The sequence below is a fragment of the Fundulus heteroclitus genome, chromosome 23, assembly GCF_011125445.2.
Source record: "Fundulus heteroclitus isolate FHET01 chromosome 23, MU-UCD_Fhet_4.1, whole genome shotgun sequence".
NCBI classification, from domain to species: domain Eukaryota; kingdom Metazoa; phylum Chordata; class Actinopteri; order Cyprinodontiformes; family Fundulidae; genus Fundulus; species Fundulus heteroclitus.
The window spans coordinates 32373744-32394785 of NC_046383.1; the positions used below are offsets into that span (position 1 = coordinate 32373744).

General features: G+C 39.8%; 1 protein-coding gene across 2 annotated transcripts in view; it reads right to left on the minus strand.

The window, feature by feature from the left end:
- The window catches only part of pigg (phosphatidylinositol glycan anchor biosynthesis class G), a 107697-nt gene that overhangs the window by 17399 nt on the left and 69256 nt on the right, over positions 1–21042 (minus strand). For both annotated transcript variants that reach the window (XM_012866844.3, XM_036127080.1), the window contains one exon: positions 1879–2188. In XM_012866844.3, the coding sequence (XP_012722298.2) occupies positions 1879–2188 (310 nt within the window). The remainder of the gene's footprint in view (positions 1–1878; positions 2189–21042) is intronic.

Below are 21042 nucleotides of genomic sequence, written 5' to 3' on the forward strand. Positions count from 1 at the left end.
TCTACAGAGGCTCTCTGAGGCCGGGTCACATTTCACTATTTTCCTCCAACCCCACAAGCCCCACCCCTCTGTTTAGTGCATTTAGGACTGCATTTATGGCTGGCCTGCTGCTATGATCTTCTATACCGAGACTCTTAAATAGACCTCCAAAGCAGGGACAAGACCTGCAAAAATGTCTTCAAATGGTACAAAAACCTCTGTAGCACCTCATTTTGTAAAGACCAATGGAAACCCTCTAGGTCATGATAGAGCTCCCTTAACAACGGGGTTTTAATGAGATGTGGCAAGAGACGGAACAACATGAAAAATGTCTCTTCAGAGAGAGGTTCGTTTTGCAAAATACTATTCAGCTGCTGTCAGAAAGAAGGTGGAGGCAATTATTATGGGCCCTGGATTTAAAGGTGAGTTTGCTTTAGGTCTGACATCCTGTATATTAGAAACTCTTATTTCGAAGTAGGTTCTTGAGTTGTACTGTCAGTAGCTATGTTTACATGCACAAAATCTCATCATCGGATTAAAATGTATACGGATTAAAAAACAAAAAACAATGGGATTGCACCGTTTATATGGACACACAATCAATTAATCCATAGTGTGCGTGTATATGAACCTGGCTTTGTTCAGAATATCACCACTCTGACATGCACAGTTATTAAATTTCCCCCGAAAAACACAGAAGAAGCAACAATTTTGAGCTCTTTAATGTTTCGAACAGAAAGGCTGCATCGGGAGCCCTGACAGTTTTGCTTCTCAACGTAATTCCGCCACTCAAAGCAGAAATACGTCACATTTCCATTGAGCACTCGAGTCAGTTTGACACATTCAGAATAACTTGATCCTGACAAGCGTTTAGATGCACGTTGATCGGCATAAAGCACCCCTCTTATTCGGATTACAATTTCATTCCAATTGAGTTTAATCTGATCACAATATTCCAATTTGCTTGTTTACATGACGCCTTTTATTCCGATCGGCCCGATTACTTCTGTCCGTGTAAACGTAGCCATTGTTAACGGAGTCGACTTATAAAGACTTTGTCGGGCTGGTTGTCAACACGTTGTTGCTCTGAAGAAGCCTCCACCACTTTTAATTATTTGTATAGCAGCATTTTCAGTAAAAAAAAAAAATCAAAAAAAAAAAATCACTGACTGACGTACATGAATCGTTAACACTGCGAGAAAATAACATTGTGTTTTGTAGCTTGGAGCAAAGAGCTCATGGAAGAAAACACAGGAAAAGGAGGATGGATGTGTCCTCACCCAGTGCAAACTCTCTTAGAGAAAGAAAAACACCGTTTGCTCCAGGATTGTTACAAAATAGCCACCTGGAGTTTAGGGAAGAAACAAGTGTGAAGGAGCAAAAAGCAGCATGCTGGTCATCAGAGTAACAGTGTTGGTCAGAAGTGGAACACAAATTATGATGCTTGTCTGATAACGAGGATTTTAGTTTTTAAGTTTTTGCAACAAGCGGTGGGTCAGCACTGTACACTGATGGTTTGTCAGATCTTCAGGCTGCTGCACCCAGACAACAGTCCTTCTGACGTCCTCCTCCCCACTGGACAAATCGTCATATATAGGCAGGGCAATTCATTATTGTGCTGAGTGGCAAATGAGTTTTGTGTTTTCATCCGTTTTAAATTGTTTTTATATATTTTTACTTCTTATTTAACCAAAAGCCCTGTTAGCAATAGCGATAGCAAACTACCTGAGGCTATGCATGTTAAAGTGTCTGGTTGGTACCGCTATAGATACTTGTGAAACATACTCAATGTAACATTGTTAGCAATGAAAAGATTTCTAATAAACTACAAGCCTAATTACAGCGCTTAAGAAAAGGGTGTGACAATGATGACATGTATATTTCATTTCTGTTGCTTACCTGAAAGTAAAAGAAGGCTTGGCCAAACCAGTAGTGCATGATGGTGGTCTGGGCGGCGTCATAGTGGAGCTTCTTCCAGATAAACTGAGCCATGAGTGTCTGGATCAGGAGGCCGCAGCACAGCACTGGCAGGTTATGGGCCCGAAACAGGAGCGAAACCACCAAAACCAGGCCGCCGTAAATCTCCCATAATCCCCTGCTCTTCAGCTTTGCATCTGCAGTGATGATCTGGGACCTCAGCAGGTCCTTGGTGCCCGAGAAGAGGATACCCAGGACGAAGACGTAAACAAAGCGCGCCTCCACCGTTCCCCTGAAAGACAAAAGAGAATGGACTGGGTCACTTCTGCTCCGGCACAAACAGGACACCAGCATTGATCTGTCCCGACGAAACCTCTCGCTCGATGTTCAGGTAATTGAGGTAAGAGACTCGGCGACGTGAACTCTGGCTTTGTGTGTCTTGCAATCACAAAGATTTAGAGAAGAAAAAATTAAAGCACTTCATTTAGACTTTATTTATTGAATAATGCAAAAAAAAAAAGAAGCTCAATCAAAACCCAAATCAGAGTTTAAATAACCTGGAAGAAAAAAAATAAAGTTGAACAGATTATCTGTCAAGAAGATAGCATATCTTAAGGTACCATAGGAAAGCCCCCCTACAGATTTGTTTTCTAAATTGCACTCAAACATTGCAAATTAAACAAATATCAGACAAAGGTATCCTGAGTAAAGACAAAAGACATTTATTTAATTTATAAAAGGTAAAACTGTATTTAATGGACACTCACAAAACTAACATATGAGAAAAAGTTTTGTGTCAACTGAGGGGAGTAAAGTGGATCTTTTTGGAATGTGTGCTTCTCGTTAGTCAATCCTAGTGCTGTTGGTATGACGCTCCGAGGCCGCTTTGCTGCTTCAGAACCCACATGAGTCTTTATCGATGGATCCATGAATTCTGCTCTCCGGCACAAAATCACGGCCCTCAGTTCTTGACCTCAAGCTCAAACGCATTTGAATTCTGCAGCAGGATGGCTTATAAAACTAAAGACATAAAGGGAAGGTTTTGGAGTGGCCTATTGAAAGTTTGGACTTAAATCTGACCTAAACGCTTTGGTATGACCTCAAGCAGCTCAGCTAAGCTCTAAAATCCTCCAACGTGGCTGAACCAGAAGAACTCTGCAAAGAAGAGAGCTCCGACATTCCTCCCGCAGGTTTATCAGGTTGTTTAAACGAAAGGCGGAATGAATCTTTAAGAGGGTCAGTACGGCACTGTACCCAGACGGAACAACAATTAACCAGATGGAGGATAAGAATGTGGAAATAAGGCTTCATCGGGGCACTGTGGTGAAGTGCAGTTCAATGCAACGCGAACGTGTTCTGCACACATTTCAGCAGGATCTTCTGTTATATCTGGTTTCCAAAGTTCACAGCATTAATCAATTTCATATCCCTCTCTCTTGTTTAACAGGACTGCTCATATTTCTGTGACTCACAACCTTTCCTTCATTCGGTATGCGGTGTGTCAATGTAACATTAATAATTAAAGCCAGGAGACTGGAAGACTGAGCGAACCGCCGCAGGAAAAAGACTGTCTCCCACCCATCACTTTGTCAGTTTCTCAATATGTTTGAGGAACGGGGTATTAAGATGCTCTGAGTGCATTTTGAAGTCAGGTGACATTTCATCAACAGGGCTCTCTTTTTAAATGTCGTATCACAGGCTTATAAGAAGTATACATAACGGTGACGAGCTAAAATTTGCTTTCAGATCTCGTCGATCTGGAGGCTTCACTGAGGTTTTATTTAGTCATGACAGTCATGAAAGGTCTGAACAGTCGGAGGAAAGATTCAGGAAGTCACCACTCTTCGTATCAAACCTGGCTCTTTTTGTTTGTTGACAAGTCGAGCTGCAATAAATACACAGCCACTGGTGGAAAGACTGCATCCAGAACTCGGGGCTTCTCGCTTGTTCTGAGCATACCTTCTTCCCGCCTCTGTAGATCCCTGAAGCACACAGACATCCACTGGAGCTACTGTATGTGCTGAGAGTGACTTTCCATTTTCTCCTCCATGTCCTCCTCTTTTCATTCAGGCCTCTCTGCGCCGGATCAATCTTCCACCCTGGGACTTCTCACTATCTCAGGCCTGGCTATCAGTTCTTCATTTCAGATGTTTTAGTTCTGCATCTCTGTGCTTCAGGCCATTAATCCTCTGCTCCCGTCTCCCTCTACCTTGTGCATCCGCTGTCCTTGCCTCCTCCTGCATTTCTCCCTCAGAAGGTTTTATATATTAAAAAGGTTTGAGTTCGGGTGGCCTCGTTTTGTACCAACTATAAATTCCATTTGAAGAACCACGTTCTCAATTAGACAAAATGCACAACATTATAAGCAATACATGAATTAAATGACACATTTTATGCCTCAGAATTAGATTGTACAGCAATTGGGCATAACTTTATGGTCGCAGACAGGTGAAGTGTCTTTTTATTGTGGCACCTCTTTGTGGGTGAGACCGTCGTTTTGCTCAGAGTTCACGAGCAGAAGCAGAAAAAGCAGAAGGATTTTCAGAATATCTCCAAACTGCAACTCTTTCAGGGCGCTCCCGGTCTGCAGTTGTCAGCATCTATCGACAGTGAGCCATGAGAGGAGAGAAGGCTGTTCTGTATGGCCCAGTCCTTCAGACGGGCTGGTGTAGCTCAAAACGCTGGTTCTGATAGAACCGTGTCAGAATCCCAGTTTGATGCATGATGAACGGCAGTAAGATGCTTTTGGTGTCCTGCCACTTTTATACGTGTCTCTGCATCAACACACCTGAGCCAAAAAAAAAAATCAGGTCAGCAGGAAGTTGACAGCATTGTGAGGAGGTAATTCAGCCATTTGATTCAGCTGTGGTGGAAACGTCTAAAGCAGGGGTGTCAAACATACGGCCCGCGGGCCGGTTCCGGCCCGCCGAACAATTTAGTCCGGCCCGGTGCCTAAATGCTTTATCATTATTAAAATGTCCTGTCTGGCATTGTGGGAATACGGATTGTTGTCTTAATGCCAAAAAGAGCTCATCAGATTTGACTTTCACAAGTGGAGCAGTACTGCTTTTGCCGCTTGATTTATGAATGTGAATAGTTTTATTAAGATTCATGCGGGGAATATCTCAAATGATATGGATACTAGAATAGGAAAGTAGGAGAGGAAAGGAAGAACAAGACGAAAAAAAGAAAAGGTGAAAGAAAGAGGAGATAAAAGAAGGGAGAATGAAACAATTATTGAAAAAAACATGAATTTCGTTTAATTGAAAATCTGCAGTTCCTATATTGTCCACGAGGGGCGCTGTGTTTTAATCAGCAGATGGTAGCACAGAGCTTCAGATGTGGAAAATTGATTTTAAATCATTTTCTATTTTTTATCTGTTTGATGTATTTTGTCATGCAGGACAGTGTTTTTAAGTTCCAAAAAATGTGAATAAATGTTTTTCAACATTGTATAATCACTGTGATCTTATGCATAATGCACAAGTAAAGGTTTAACTGAGTGAAAGTATTGTTGAAATTGCATATACTTTTCTTAAAAACACTGAGGTTATTCATAACATATTGTGTAAAAGGGAAATTAATTTAATATAAAAATCAACAACAAGTCCACTTTTATTAGTTCTATTTAATCTTGCAATGAGTTTACTCATGTGGCCCTCTTGAGATCAGATTAAGCTGAATGCGGCCCCTAAACCAAAATGAGTTTGACACCCCTGGTCTAAAGGTTCCTGGACACTGGACCTCGAGGACCAAAGTTGACTAGCCCTGATCTACGGTAAATCTACATAAAAATTAATTAATCAGCTGGTGGGAAACAGAAAGGAATATTTTATTGGAGTTTTTAATATATTTATCCCCTTACACTTATGTACCAAATAGTAAAAAAAATGTTGACATGTTGACACTGCAACAGACTGGCGACCTGTCCACAGTGCACCCCGCCTCTCGCCCATTGACAGCTGGAGATAGGCACCAGCACCCCTCATGACCCCACAATGGAAAGACATGTTAGAAAATGCATGGATGGATGGATGGATCTCTAATATAATGCATTGAACAAAGTAAAAAATGGTTACAATATTTCTGGACATGGCAAGTGGGCCGGTTACGAAAAAAAAAAAATCTGAAAAAGAAACTCCCTATATCAATTAAATATTTTAAAAAATATTGTGAAAAATAGAATGATAATATTTGAAAGAGTAAACCTGCTGAGCAGAGTAAAGTCAAATTCTGCAGACACGTGGTAAAAATGTTGACATTGTGCTGACTCGCCGTCATTCTGGCTTTAAATTAACTCTGCATACAGATCGGAGACAGGAATGGCTTCATAAAGCAAAAATTATTACCCTTTAACATATTCTTACAACCTCTTGGGGGCTTCACAGAACTTATGTGAGGGAGTCACATGTCAATTAAACGCAATCTTTATTTAATAAAATGTCTGTGCGGGGTGTGATCATATCTGTGTACTAGTGCGTGTATGTTTCTCATTTCCTGTGAGAATTTCAACAAGACTGCACATCAACTCATAGGGACCTGTGTTACCATGGGAACAACAACCAAGGTCCCTGTAGGTGAATAACCCCCTCTGAGACAGAAAAACAAAATGACTTTTGCAACTTTCCGTGCATTTAGCACAAATATACACTTAAACTGTGGCTTCCAGGAAGTAAAACAATTCAAAACAGTATTTCACGAAAAAAAAAAACAACCCAATAAGTGTAATAAATTGCTATGTACATTACATTGCAAAAATATCCATACTCCTTGTACTCTTCCACGTCATTTAATTTATTTCCAATTTTATGTGATAGACCGCCACAAATTAGTTCATAATAGTGAACATGATTTGATAAGTCATACTGCTGGAAGGGGATTCATTACACCGATCTCTAGTCATCTTAAGGTTTTCTTCAGGATTACCTTGCATTTAGCTCCTCTCATCCAACTTCCCTTTCCCTCTGGATGAAAAAACATCCCCACAGCATGACGCTGCCAGCACCATGCTTAACAGTAGGATGACATGCACAAGGCGAGGCGTTAAGAGTCAGGTCACACAGAGTTTTGCAGGTAGGCCAAAAAGTTCAAGCAGCACCAAGTAATTTTCAACTGGTGCTCTCCCTATAGGACCATTTCAATTCAATTCAATTTTATTTTTTATAGCGCCAATTCATGAAACGTGTCATCTCAAGGCACTTTCCAAAGTCAAACTCAATCAGATTATACAGATTGGTAAAAAAAAAGTTTCCTTTCTAAAGAAAACCCAGCAGATTGCATCAAGTCTTGACAAGCAGCATTCACTCCTCCTGAGAGAGTGTAGAGCCACAGGGACTGCATTGTTAATGGCTTTGCAGCAATCCCTCATACTGAGCAAGCATGAAGCGACAGTGGAAAGAAAAACTCCCCTTTAACGGGAAGGAAAAACCTCAAGTAGAACCAGGCTCAGTGTGAACAGTCATCTGCCTCGACTGAATTATTTTGAAAATAGCACTGTCATAAACACTGAGTGCTCTCCACGTACCCCACAGCCCACAGTCACTCTCAAAGCAGCTGGAAGACACATATCATGACAAAATATCTGAAAAAGTGGGTAGTACTGTACATAGTCTAATACATATAAGGTAAGCTAGTGTAAGATTGTTCTATGACCAGCTGTGAGTAGTGCAGATGTGTGGCTAGGGCTGGACAATGAATCACATTTGCAAAATAAACTCAATTTCCAAAAAGCGCTGAGGTCCGCAATTTTTGGCTATGTAACAATTAATGAATAAGACGCGTCCTTTAGGTGTCCGAAATATGTTTAAAGTGGGTTAGCCTCCACATGGAAGAGAGTTGCAGCAGTGAGATAATCTAATTTTATTATTTGTTTCAGAGTTTATATAATCATACTTTTACCAGAAACTTTCAGGAACCTTGACTACAGCATTAAGAACCGGTCAAACTGTTTAATACAAAGACTTTGCTGGTTGCACTTTATGTTCAACAAGGATTGATGTCCAACTCAATTAAAAGCTATTCTCTTGAATAATGATATTCAAGAGTTAATAACAGTTAAATTTCTTGTTTTATATAGTCCTCGTTTACCAACATCTTTATCTACAGGCCATTTTTGTTGCTTGTGGTTAATGCAGAGAAAAGTCAGAATGAATTCGCAATCGCAATTATTGTTGAAATATATCGCAATTTAAATTTTTGGCTACAGCCCTACGTGTGGCAGCCACATTGGCCACAGCGAGGCAATGCCAATGGCTTTACATTGGGCTGCCGTAAAGCTGTTCGTCTTACTGTGAGAACGAGAACAGAGCCGTGAGACTGCCACCGGGTCGGTGCATAGAAAGTGTGTTTTTTTGTCCAGAGATAGTAGGGAGAGACGACAGACCCCTCAATCGTCTCATAAACACTTAGATTATCATCACAGGGACTTAGAAGAGGATATATTAAAGTAAAAATATTACTTAGTGCTGCTTTCAGGCTTGGTACCCTCTGACCAGGGCTCCTTTGTCCACTGTTTCCTGTCTCCCCTACATGGTTATGAGCAAATTTTAATGGGACCTCTCATGGCTTTCTTCTTGGCCATCCTCAACAAAGGAAACTGAGCTATCCACTATGTCCACTGTAGACACTATGGTGCCTTTTTCCCTGCAGAAGAAAACCCTCGCCAGACTATAATTCTGCCACCACCATGTCTAACCACTGGTTGCATTGGATTTCATCTAATGGTCTTAGAGTATAGGGGGTGGATATCAATACAACTGGTTGGAATCAAACAAAATGTGTAACGGTCAAGGGGTATGAGTATTTTTGCAAGACACTGCATCTGGTGATTGCAGCCAACTCCCCTCCATGTTTCCTGTTCCCATCTAGGTTTTTAGCCCATTGCGTTGTCCAAATGTACGTCCTGATTTTAAATATCTGCTTCTGATTAGTATTCAAATAGAAAAGAGGAGCGAGGCCTGTCTGATGAACAGGTTTTATGCTTCACGTCTAGCAATTTACAGCTTATAGTGTAAGTCTTGACGCTACAAGTTTTCACAAGCTTCTCTTTATTTAAAACACTTACTCTAAAGAAATTGTTTCCAGCTATCAATTATTTATACGTTGAAAATGCCTTAAATTGAAGCTTTAACAGAAAAGTGCCTTTCATTATGACAGCAATAACATTTATTCTGATTTCTGACGAAAGAAATTCTGTTGCACGCGCTTATCCAGAGGGACTTGAATGAAGAAGCGTCCCTCTCCTTGCATCTGCTCTTTAATGAAGTTAGATGAATATTTGTCCAAAGATGTGGGATAAGTAGAGTTGATGCAACGAAACAACCCAGGGAACAATGGGCTAAAAGAAGGGTGACAAAGATAAATTGCTTTATCCTGTTTCATTATAGATGAAGGGAAAAGCAGGAGTATTAGGAGGTAATGAGGTTAAGAAAGCCACTGAATCTTTAAGCACTTACAGCCTGGAGAAAATCAGATCTAATTGTATTCTGAGCAAATATGTGGAGATGAATGCAGCAATTAGCAGGCGAGTGCTTCACCTGTAAACTTTTTTCTATGGCAGACATTGTGACGGTTGAAAACATGATGTGTGCAGCGGGAATTAAGAACACTAATGGCTTGGTTCTGTTGAGTTTAAGTGTACCTGCGAGCTGCAATATGTGGAGTTTCTTCAACTCAAGTGCTGTTTGTGAAAATGCTTTCAATGCGGGACTGTTGCTAAGCCTCAGGGCTCTGGAAAACTATCAGTACCCCTCCATTTTCTTCCTGTTTGGCTTCTTTCTGTCAAATTCCAATGCTTCAGATCAACAAAAAGATAACCTGAGTTAATACATTAGGCAGCTTTCAAATGTTGATTTCATCTATTAATGAAAAAAGCTCAATGGATCAACCCGAGCCTATGTGGAAAAGCAACTGCCCCCATAACCTCATAACTGGTTGTTCAACCCTTGGCTGCAACACCTGCCATCAAGTGTTCGCAATAACAGGCAATTACTTTTTTTTCACCGCCGTGGAGTAATCTTGACCCACTCTTTGCAAAATGTGTTTAATTGAGCCATATTGAAGGGTTTTCAAGCATGAAGTGCCTGTTTAAGGTCAATCCACAGCATCTCAATGAGATTTAATTCCCCTCTGTAACTACCCTACTCCAAAACCTTCATTTTATGAGCCATTCAGGAGGGGGTTTATTGGCATTCTTTGGATATTTGTCCTATTGCCACAAGCTTAAGGTCATTAAGTCGGTTTTTTGGAGAACAGAATCAATGGGCCAATTACAGCAGGTCATCCAGGATCTGAAGAAGCATAGCTGCCCCAGACCATCACACTACCACCACCATGTCTCTCACATGTTAATGTCTATTTGCACCCTTTTGGTTTTTCAGGAATGTCTAATACATTCATAAAATTGCACAGTATTTTCCATCATCCTGTAAACTGACATCATGCATCATGTAACATTTCTTGAACATTTGAACATTTCAATTCTTGCTAATGACTATTTGCACACTTTTTAATCTCTCATGGAGTGTTTTGTCTAAAATTTATGGAATTGATGTAAATCTTTCTTTAAACTGTCTACTTGGCTTTTTATACTCAAGCATTTCAATCTATCAGATGTTAAGGACTATTTGCACACTTTTATTTTCTCAAGGAGTGTTTTCGGTGCGTTCAATTATTTGAACATTACCATATTTTTCGAACTATAGGTCGCACCGGACTATTATCCGGTTTACACTACCCCTTTTTAACCGTGCCGAGATCAGTCCGAGCTCGGTAACAGAGATAACTCTGGAGTGTAAATGGAACGCAAACTGAACTGAACTGAGCCAGACACAACTGGACCGCGCTAAATCTAGACCAGTTCCATGGGTGGGCTTGGTCCGTTTTTCAGTCGCCCGGTTCTCAGATAACAAAGAGCGCATGAGCAGACCGCGTCATTTCCTTACAGTCAGCTGACATTTCAGACATTCATAATAATACTAGCTTCCTTACTGTGACACACGGTTTCCAGTGATGATTCTGCTTAGCAGTGTGATGAACCTCAGCGTCTGTCTTTGTTTCCTGCGTCTGTAAATCCTTATTAGACGTTAGTTTGTCTTATCCACTTCCCAAAAGCCGACTCTGTCAAGTAAATTCACCAAAAGTTGCCTTCTTCGACCTAACTGCTCACACTGTACGTTCAAAAAGCACACGTCGGACTCAGCCCCATAGAGAGATGACACTACTCAGACTTGTCTACCCGGAAGCCAAATGTCAACAGTAGAAGAAGAAAAAGGCGGAAGTGTCGATGCTCACTGTTAAAATATGAGGCTCACTAGAACGATTCCTGATCGGGACGTGGTCGTGAGAGGCGAATCGCCCCTATGTACCCCCTGTATACTACACGACAGAGGACGCACAATCAACCTGAAACTCGGCCTGATCCAAAAAAATTCTCCCACGACTGAAGAATTGTCCCGAAAAGGGCAAAAACTCGTACAGTGTATGCCCGGCACAAGGCACTTAATTCAATTGCACAGCTGCATCCACAGTCGGCTGAATAACATGGAATATTCCTGGGAGATTGAATGTGGTAAATTAGCACAACAGGCCACCAACTCCAACCCGGAAAGTTCTCGTGAGAGCTTTTCGGTCTAATTACGCTGAAATTAGATAGTGAACGTATCGGTACTGCGTGCTAAGCTAACAGTACGACACGGATGTTTCAGAGCCACATAAAGCATAAATGTGCATCAGCTAAGTTGTGACCTGCCCGGACAACAGACCTGTAAGCTAACACTAGCTGTTATTAGCTTCATGGACATCCCAATAACAGAGTTCTGTCGCAGTCTGTTTCCTTCGAGCTGCACCACGTGGCGCTTCGCTGCATGAATGCTGACTGAAACAGTGAAACAACATATGTACATGTGTTCAGTCTTCATTGTTTATAAGTTAATGTTTTAATTAATTTTTAAGTAGTGCAAGAGCAGATATAGTTTTCACATACTTAGAGCGCCCTCTTATGGCTATAGACGGTAATGTTCATTCCCTGGTTCATGTTGTTCAGTATGATTTACCATTTAAAATTCACATATAAGTCGCACCTAACTATAAGACGCAAGATCGACCAAACTATGAAAAAAGTGGGACTTATAGTCCGAAAAATACGGTATGTCTTATTTGGGTCTTTGTGTTATCTTTGTGTGAATCTGAGCCCGTGTCTCACCAAAATGTCATTATGGTTAAATAATAAAGATTCTTGACTCAGTGTTTGACTCCAGGTAGGATGATGCTTTTCTGAGCTGCTGTGCCAGCTATGTTCCAGATGTAACCAGATGCATACCTTCCACAAAGTTTCACCTTTGCTTCTTAGGTCATGAAATATTTTCCCACTGGTCTCAGGGATCACTGATATGTTTTTTGTTGAATGTGACATAGCGTTCATGTTATTTTTGGACAGCAGGGATTTGGCCCTGGAACTCTCCCATGATGCCCAGTCTCTTTCTAATAGTTGAATCATGAACACTGACCTTAACTGAGGCAAGTTCAGTTTAATTTATTTAATTTGCATAATGTCAATTCACACAACTTATATAGTAATTAAATCTAAAAAAAAAAAAAAAACTGCCAGTCAATTACATACATTTCAAATTGATCCTCATTATTAAACAATTTGCTTACGTTTGACCTGAATTAAGTATTGCAGTGCTTTAGATGTTGTTCTAGATCCATTGGATCCATTGTTTATAACCTCCTTTCCTTGCAGGATATCTGTTCTCTTAACAAATGGAGTCATCATTTGAAAACTGGTTTTTGTACTTGCTCAGGTTATCTTTGTCTGACATTAATGCTCCTTGAAGATCTGAAACATTTACAAATTACAAACAGAAACCTTCTAGGGGATGAAGGGGCGTTTACTCAACTCCAATGCCGTTATGTCTGAATGCTCTCAATGTCCGCTTCAAAAGCTAGTCAGACATTTAAAAAATCACTGACTCATAAAGCAGGACTTGAGGCAAAAAAAACAAAAAAAAGAAAAAAAAAAACAGGGTGAAAGGGGATTTCTCTAGCAGCCGCTGAAGCTCGCAAAGGTACTACAGGATAATAGCTGACCCTAAAGGAGCTGAGCAAGTATTAGACATCTATTATTAATCAGTGTGTTTTATGCAAACCTCTTCCAAGCAAGGAAGGAAGCAGAGTAATATGCTCCATCGAACACTATTCTTTATTCAAAAACTCTTATGACAACATTGCACTGACTGTATTCATCATCATTTTATGAAAAGTCCAGGCCTGTGCTGGAATGTACAATGATGGATGTGCGCTGCTGCCATTTATATGATAACTAGTGTGCAGAGAGAGAAAATTACATACTAATTTATCTGACCTACAGCACGTGTCTCTGATTCCTAGCCATTGTTGTTGCTGCCATCTTACTATTTACATATAAAAATTGATGTGGACATGATGTGACATTTGCATACAAGCAATTCTTCCCATTCTGGAAGTGGCATGTTAATGAAGGACATCAATGTAAATTAGCCTGAAGCGATACACATGTTCCTCAACACTTAGGGATGCCAAATCCTGAAAGCTGAAAGGCATCTTGTTGGGTTCCAAGCTAAACGTACAAGCTGTCCTCCTCCTCGAAGCAATTAAAGCTAATTGCTGTTTACACAATTCTCAAAACTACAGGCCCTTAAAAATGACATCAAAAGTTTGCTTTCAACAGAATATCCATCAGCTGGTGTGTTGGTTGAAGGTAGGAATAGAAAATAAAGTATTTTCAGAATAATTCCTTTAAAAACAACAACAACACACACAAGTTATTAAACGCTTCTATGAGAATAGCTTTCGGTAACCTAGAAATTCCTGCTGCCCGTCATATCATTTTGCCCATACATTACAGCAAAGGGCAAACCACTAAAGGAACATTCAAAGCTAACACAAAACCTGGAACTTTTACGTTTTGTCCAGCTAAAAGCACATTTTTTTATGTGATCACATTTTATGTAACAGAGCAACATAAAGTGCGGCAGAACTGTGTACTTTAAGGATAATTATTTTCATTGGTTTAACATAAAAATTGAAAACGTTTGCTGTGCATTAATATTTAGCCACTTAGGATACTCCAAAATGAAACCTAGCCCCATCAGAGGTCACCTAAATAGTAAATAGAGTCCACATGTTCTAATTTAATCTGAATACAGAGGTACAACACAAAGCTGTTCTGCAAAAGGCCTAAGCGGTTTTGTTTGTTGAACATTGGTGCTGTAGATGAATTGAACTGATCTGAATCTAAACGCCTTATGAAGACCAAGAACCAGATCAGACAAGTCCAAAACAATGTATTGGAGACCTTTAAACCAGGATCAGACTATAAAACAACACCCACGCTCTGAACACGTCACAGAGTACCGTTTAATCCACCATTTGAAAATAGTATGGAGTAACTGTGAACCTATCAAGACATGGCCGCCTAACTGACAGGCCCAGCAAAGAGAGCAGTATTCAGGGAAGCTGCCAAGGGGCCAATGGTAACTCTGGAGGAGCAGCAGAGATGAAAAGCTCAGGTGAGACAATCTGTTAACAGGGCAAGTGTTAGTCATGCACTACACAATATATGGTATTTATGGGATGGTAGCACTGCGTTGCAGAAAGAAAGCCATACTAATTCCTTTTAGAAGTGTGACCAAAATTTTACCTTTTGGCCTATTTTGCAAAATGCTTTGTGTGGCAGAAACTACAGCTCTTAATACAGCCTCACTACTGTCAACATGGTGGTGGCCGCATCATGCTGTGGGGATGATTATCTTCAACAGGGACAGGGAGGATGGTTAGAGCTGGTGGGAAGATGGATGGAGGTTAATGCAGGACATTGCTGGAAGAAGACTTTAAGACTGGGCCAGAGATTTTATAAAAACATGTTTCTTCCTGTACTTCTAAAGTATGCCTGCATTGTATTTTAAACGTCCTGAAGCTAGTAGAACAATTTTTGGTTTGCTATTTTCAGGACAATAAAAAGGTTTATAGGAGGTTTGGTATTCTTCAACAGCATTAATACAAAAGAGGCTGATATTTGAAAAGTTATGTGTCAATTGATCTTTCTAACAAAGCCCAGTTAATAAAAAGAAAAATATATTTTACCAGAGAACATTTTGTTACTTAATTTGCAAAGTCGGTAGTCACACAACTGAACTCAAGTCTTGCGATTAAATTCATCCAGCGAGGTAGGGTAATAACTGCTACCTGGCTCTATCTTTAATCACTGGATCAAACTTCATCCTGTTAGGGGACTCCACACAGACAATTTATCAAAACAGAATAATTTCCATCCCTTTAATAAGAAAACAATTTAAATACCTATCAGAATTTCTAAGCGATCAGATTTCAGCTGATCTGTTTCTCAGTGTGGGAGATGCAGCCTTACAGAATAGGTTATTTATACTAAAGCTGGCCCAGTTTGGGGTTGCTTTTCTGTTTTTGTTCACAATTTTTTCTGATGCTTTTAAAGTGGGCGATGCTTTGCTGTTAAAGTGTGAAATCACAAGAGAAAAATCAGATGTGATCATTGAGGATGGCTTTTTACAGCTGACAAAAATGTGCTTACAGGCCTAAAACTAATTTGCTGAATCCTTTGCATCTGTCTTGCTTTTGGGTCATTGCCTAACCACTTTAAAGTCCAGAACTTACCGGAACCCTTTAATATGACCAGCGGGTCAGAAAACCAAAGACAATTTGTTTTACTTTCAAGGTCAGTGAATGCACCCTTGATAAAAAGACCAATATATGCTTACCAGTCTTTATATTAAATGTTTTTACTGCTGCTTTGTTTCATCCTTTTAGCTTTAAATACTTATTTTTCTACTGCCAACACAAGACATTACTGAATAAAATGTATCCCACTATAATGAGGACAGAAACCACAGAAACAAATAATATTTTGTAAAAGAAATTGATAAAAATGAGCCAGGTCTTTTATATCGCTGTATTTCTATTTTCAGCATGTAAACTCAAGCTGTAACTCCGGTAAATAGACCCAACTGTGTTTTTCACAAACTGAGCACTACAGTTCAGCTTTAGTTAATAAAGGCATAGGAGCATGCAGTGGAAAAAACTCAACGTTGGGTATTGATCCCTCATCTTTTAGCCTGAGCTAAATTTTCTTTGGCTATCTTGCGTCTCTCTCTCTCTCTCTCTCTCTCTCTCTCTCTCTCTCTCTCTGCATCAGCATGCCTATGTGCTTACCAAAATCAAGAAGCAATAGATGTCACCTCGAAAATAAATGGCATCCTTTTAAAGCAAGAGGCAGTTCAGAGTCAAGGTTGTTTTGGAGGTTTGATTTCCAGTTTTCAGACAGGACCTCTGTGGCCTGCGTCTCCAAAATGCCTGCGTCCTGACATGACTACACCAGTTATAGATCCTTTATCCTTTATAAAACCCTAAATCACAGTTTGCGATTTAATTCAATTCAATTAAATTTTATTTATATAGCGCCAATTCATGAAACATGTCATCTCGAGGCATTTCACAAAGTCAAATTCAATCATATTATACAGATTGGGTCAAAAATGTCCTATATAAAGGGAACCGGTTGATTGCATCAAAAAGTCCCGACAAGCAGCATTTAGGGGTTTTATGTGCAAAAGCAAACAAAAAAAAAATTGAATTCTTGAAAGGAGATCATTTAAACGTACTTTGAGCTTCTTAAAATCATGAATAATTAATTTAAAAAAACATGTATTTCTAAAGCTTTTTTTTTGGCACTAGGGCCACATTAGATTGAATCAATCTAGTCATTTAGTCAAACCTCTACAAGTTGCAAATGTTATCTTAATGCTGTGGCAGCAGGAATAATTTGTTAGCGAATGTTTTTAAATATAAAAAGTAAGTTCTGCATCAGTGTAATTATCCTCAGACCTAATAAATGCTTGAACCACCTTTGAAGGCAACGGCTACAATCAAGTGTTTGCAATAATTGACAATGAGTATTTTATATCTCCTTGGAGGAACATTGGTCCACTTATCTTTGCAATATTGCTTTGATTCAGCCACACTAGAGGATGAGGACAGTGTGAAGGTGTGGGGCTGCTTCAGGACCTGGATGACTTCACATAATTGATGGTACTGTGAGGCATATATGTTAGTTTGGCTTTATAAAAGTTTTATAAAAGTCAATAAGTCCAAATGGCAACTAGAACAAAATACATTAATGGGAATCGAACATTTTTGAATAACCTTCAAATTAAATAATATAGTCGATTTGATCATTTTATGATAATTTGTCTCCATCTAATGAAAATGAACTAAACTTATAAAGTACACACCTGATCAAAAGTTTAAGACCAGTTGAAAAACGATTAAACTGAAATTACCGATTTATCAGTCAAACATTCAAGGCCATATATGATAAAAACCCAAAACCCCTAAAATAGAAACATTTTCCAAAAAGGACACAGTAATCATTAGCTGAGCCATTCTTGCTAATCTGACTGGCCTTCAGTCATGTCCCCTGAAACAAATCCACATACAGTAGCCAAGCTGCTCTTTGATGCCTCGGCATCAACCTGAACCTCCTTTGTTCCAATGAAGGAAAAAGCAACCCAGATCATTATGGCACCCCCTCCACTTGAGCCATGTAGAAAACATCTCAGGTGGGCTCTCAGTGTCATCCCAAAAATGTTGGCAGCCACCAGGACAGTCAAAGTTTTTGTCATCAGAGAATAAAACTTTCTACCACCTTTCAGCGTCCCAGGTTGTGCTCTTGTGCAAACTCCAAATGGGCAATTTTGTGCAATTGAAGGAGACGAGGCCTTTGAAGACCTTTTTCTTGCAGATGCCGTCTGGTGGTTATGGGACTGCAGTTGGTACAAGTGACAAGCTTAATTTGGGCTGAGGAAATTTTTGTTCCATAACCTTCAGGATCTTTTAAAAAGTAATTTAAAAAAGTTTAAAATTACTGTCTTACTGTGTCCAACCTCAGCAGCAATGGCATGCTGCGAAAGCCTTACTTATGCAGCTCAGTTATCCGACCGCGCACAAAGAAAGCTTTTTTGCCTTTGCCATCAAGACGTCATGAGAGAGTAGATACCGGACAGAAAATGGCACTGAATCTACATTTTTGTGTAAATGTACACTAGGTGAATTTACACGGGTTTGTGTGGATGAAAACTTTTCTAAAAACGATCCTGTGTGTACGATATTTTTTAAAAACGATGTGGGAGAGATATTTGTTTTTATAAAGACCTCGCTACGTGTGTACAAGGCCTAAAAGTAATAGTTTTACTGAAAAATTTATAAATGTTTTAAAAATTTTGACGGGTCCAAAATATATAAATATTTACCTCTGGTTACTATCCTAATGTCAACACAAAAGGATTCTGCACCACTAGGATTAGTAGGTTGAAGTCATGTGGGATAGAGCTCAGGCGTTGCCATATCATAGTAGCTCTGTGATAGCGCTGAGAAATGGCTTCTTCTTAGCATTACATTCCTCAGATTCAAGCGCACCATAATAGAAGCAAAACAAGGGTGGACATCAGTCTATTGAGTGCTGGTGCCGACTTAAGGAAGCAAAGGGGTTCATAAGCCATGTGGAGATTGCTGCTTTCCTTCTCAACAGCTAATGTTGCTGTTAAATGTTAGCATTAGCATAATGCTAACCATTATGCTAATGCTAACGGACGTGGCAGCTGGCTGGCAAAAAGTACATTTGAAGGTTGATACCGAGAACAAGCTAGCTCGTCACTACTGGCCGGGAGGAGTTAAACTTGTCGCCATCTCCTTTAAGATACAACAGTGCAAAATGTGAATTTTTGCCTTTTTTTTAACTTGTCTTAATTTTTTTTTTTATCAGGAGAGAAGTGGCATGCAGACTGATCTGGAGTGCATTCTTTATAAATCCTTTTACAGGAGCAGTTTCATATATTTTACTTTGTTCTTAGTTTCATTCATAAATATGTAGTTTGAATGAAAAAAAGATTCAAGTGGATGATTTTAGTAACTTCAGACAGTACAAATGTAGTGTAATAAGCAGCTGGATTAATCACCCTCATTTTATCAACTTGATTTTTTCTTTTCTTTTATCTTAATAGTTAACAGAGGACAGAAAATAGGAACTTGTAAAGCCACAGAGTTGCCAAGATTTCAGGTTACCTTGGTAACAAGTGCTGGCACTTCGGCAGGCGAATAAGAAAAGGTAAGACCATGTCCAATCCCCTTAACATGTTTGGCATATCCCCTTCATCAATCACCTGCATCGGGCAAGCACTTACTGTAAATCAGCCAGAGCAGAAAATTCAGTGCCACAGGAAGGCTTCCAGGCAGACAGCTGGGAGCAAGTGGGCCGGTGTGCCTTGTCTGAGCCCCTCTCTCTGTGGGATAAACTCGAGCATGTCCAAGTGACAACTGGGGGTAAGTAGGACTTTAAAACAATGGCTGCAGAAAAACACGTAATTAGCCTTGAGCCACTCGATTGATCCCGGCTATGCTGCGGCACCATGTGTCTATGTCACTTTTCCTTTAGCCTCATGTTAGATTTATAAGGAGAGTGACCTCCTTTCTGAGATGGTAACCTGGTTACAGTACGCTCCGTAATCACACCTAACAATGCTGAGAGTTAGTGGAGGATGACCCTTTGTTAAAGGGTTTTTTCCTGAGATTTCTGCGAACACAGAATTGACTTTGAAACGTGGCTCTAAAGTGGTTTACCGCTTGGGTAATAAAACTGAATCCTCTAGGTGAGTGTGTGTGTGTGTGTCAGTGCATGTGTGTTTCTGGTGAGAGTTCACAGGTGTTTTGAGACAAGTTTGAATACATTTCCATTTTTAAGCGGGATCTGTATGCATGAATATTTTTAAATTGGGGGAGCAGCACCTCAATCCCTTTCCAGATCAAGCAGTCCATGATAAAATGGGTCATGTTTTTTGTGCAGGTGTTAGCCACATAAATGCACGAACACAAACGCAGAGCGCGGATGCTTGTTGTGGTCTTTCTACCGGGTAACAAATGTACCATAAATGCAGAGGAGGCCGTCAGAGGGAAGCTAACGTTGGTTTTGATGTATAGAGGCTCTGGCAGCTTTGGCTCTCAGCCGGCAGCTTTGATGTCGAGCAACTTCATGCTGTATTTTGTTCGCAAAATACATTTTGTGACACTAACCGTGTAACCTTGTCTTTATCCTTCTGTTTTTCTGCTGCAGTTGTTGTCAGTGTTTAAGTATTAAAGGTAATCTATGTTCTTTCTATACCCATGTAAATGCTATTACGATGTAATCCTGTAAAATACAAGACTGCCCATCACTCACTCACAGTGCTCAGCAAAAGTATTCATATTTTAGTATTTTGACACATTATACCCCAAAATCTCAGAATATTTTATTGGGATTTCATTTGATAGACCATAATGAGGAGCATAACTGTGACGTGGAAGAAAAAGGAAAGTACATTTGCAGACGATACAGTTATTGTTAGTCTGCTGATGAGGACAGGTGTGGGTCGGTGGTGGAGGACGCCCACAAAGATTTGAATACTTAAAAAAACAAAAGAGTGGTAATTGATTTTAAGCAATTTTCTCACCCTCCGTCCAAGGCTAAAATCTACAGTTCAAACACAGATGGTAGAACAATACCAATACCCTGGAACAGTTACAGATAAGGTGAAATTTTATGATCCTCCTCAATAAGAGCAACCAATGTGTAGGAAGCTGCAGGTTTTTAACGTGACCAGGAAAAAAATTATATTTTTTATGAGCCTTTGATTGCATCCGTTTTAATATCTTCCGTTGTCGCCTGGTTTGAAAATACAGCAAAAAAAAAAAAAAAAAGTTAGGTAGGGTTGGGGTTCTTGGTGACTTCTGCTCTCTGTGGGTTGATCATTTTCATCAAGCGATGTGACGTCCCTCTGTTTCTAACAATACCCATTACATATAAGTATGGCTATCTAGCATGATTTATTTTCCAATATTGATCTGATGTGTTTTCAAAGTGTTCCTTGGTTTTTTTTTGAATGTATAGTTCTGGCAGATCTACAAGATAGCTGGCATCTAAATGAGAAAATACCAAGCTGACAGTAAGTACTGCATATAACATCAAGCCACCCAGAACAGGTCCGGTGTATACTGAGATAGGCATGGTACAAGAGTCTTTAGACAACTATTACAAAGTCCTGTACT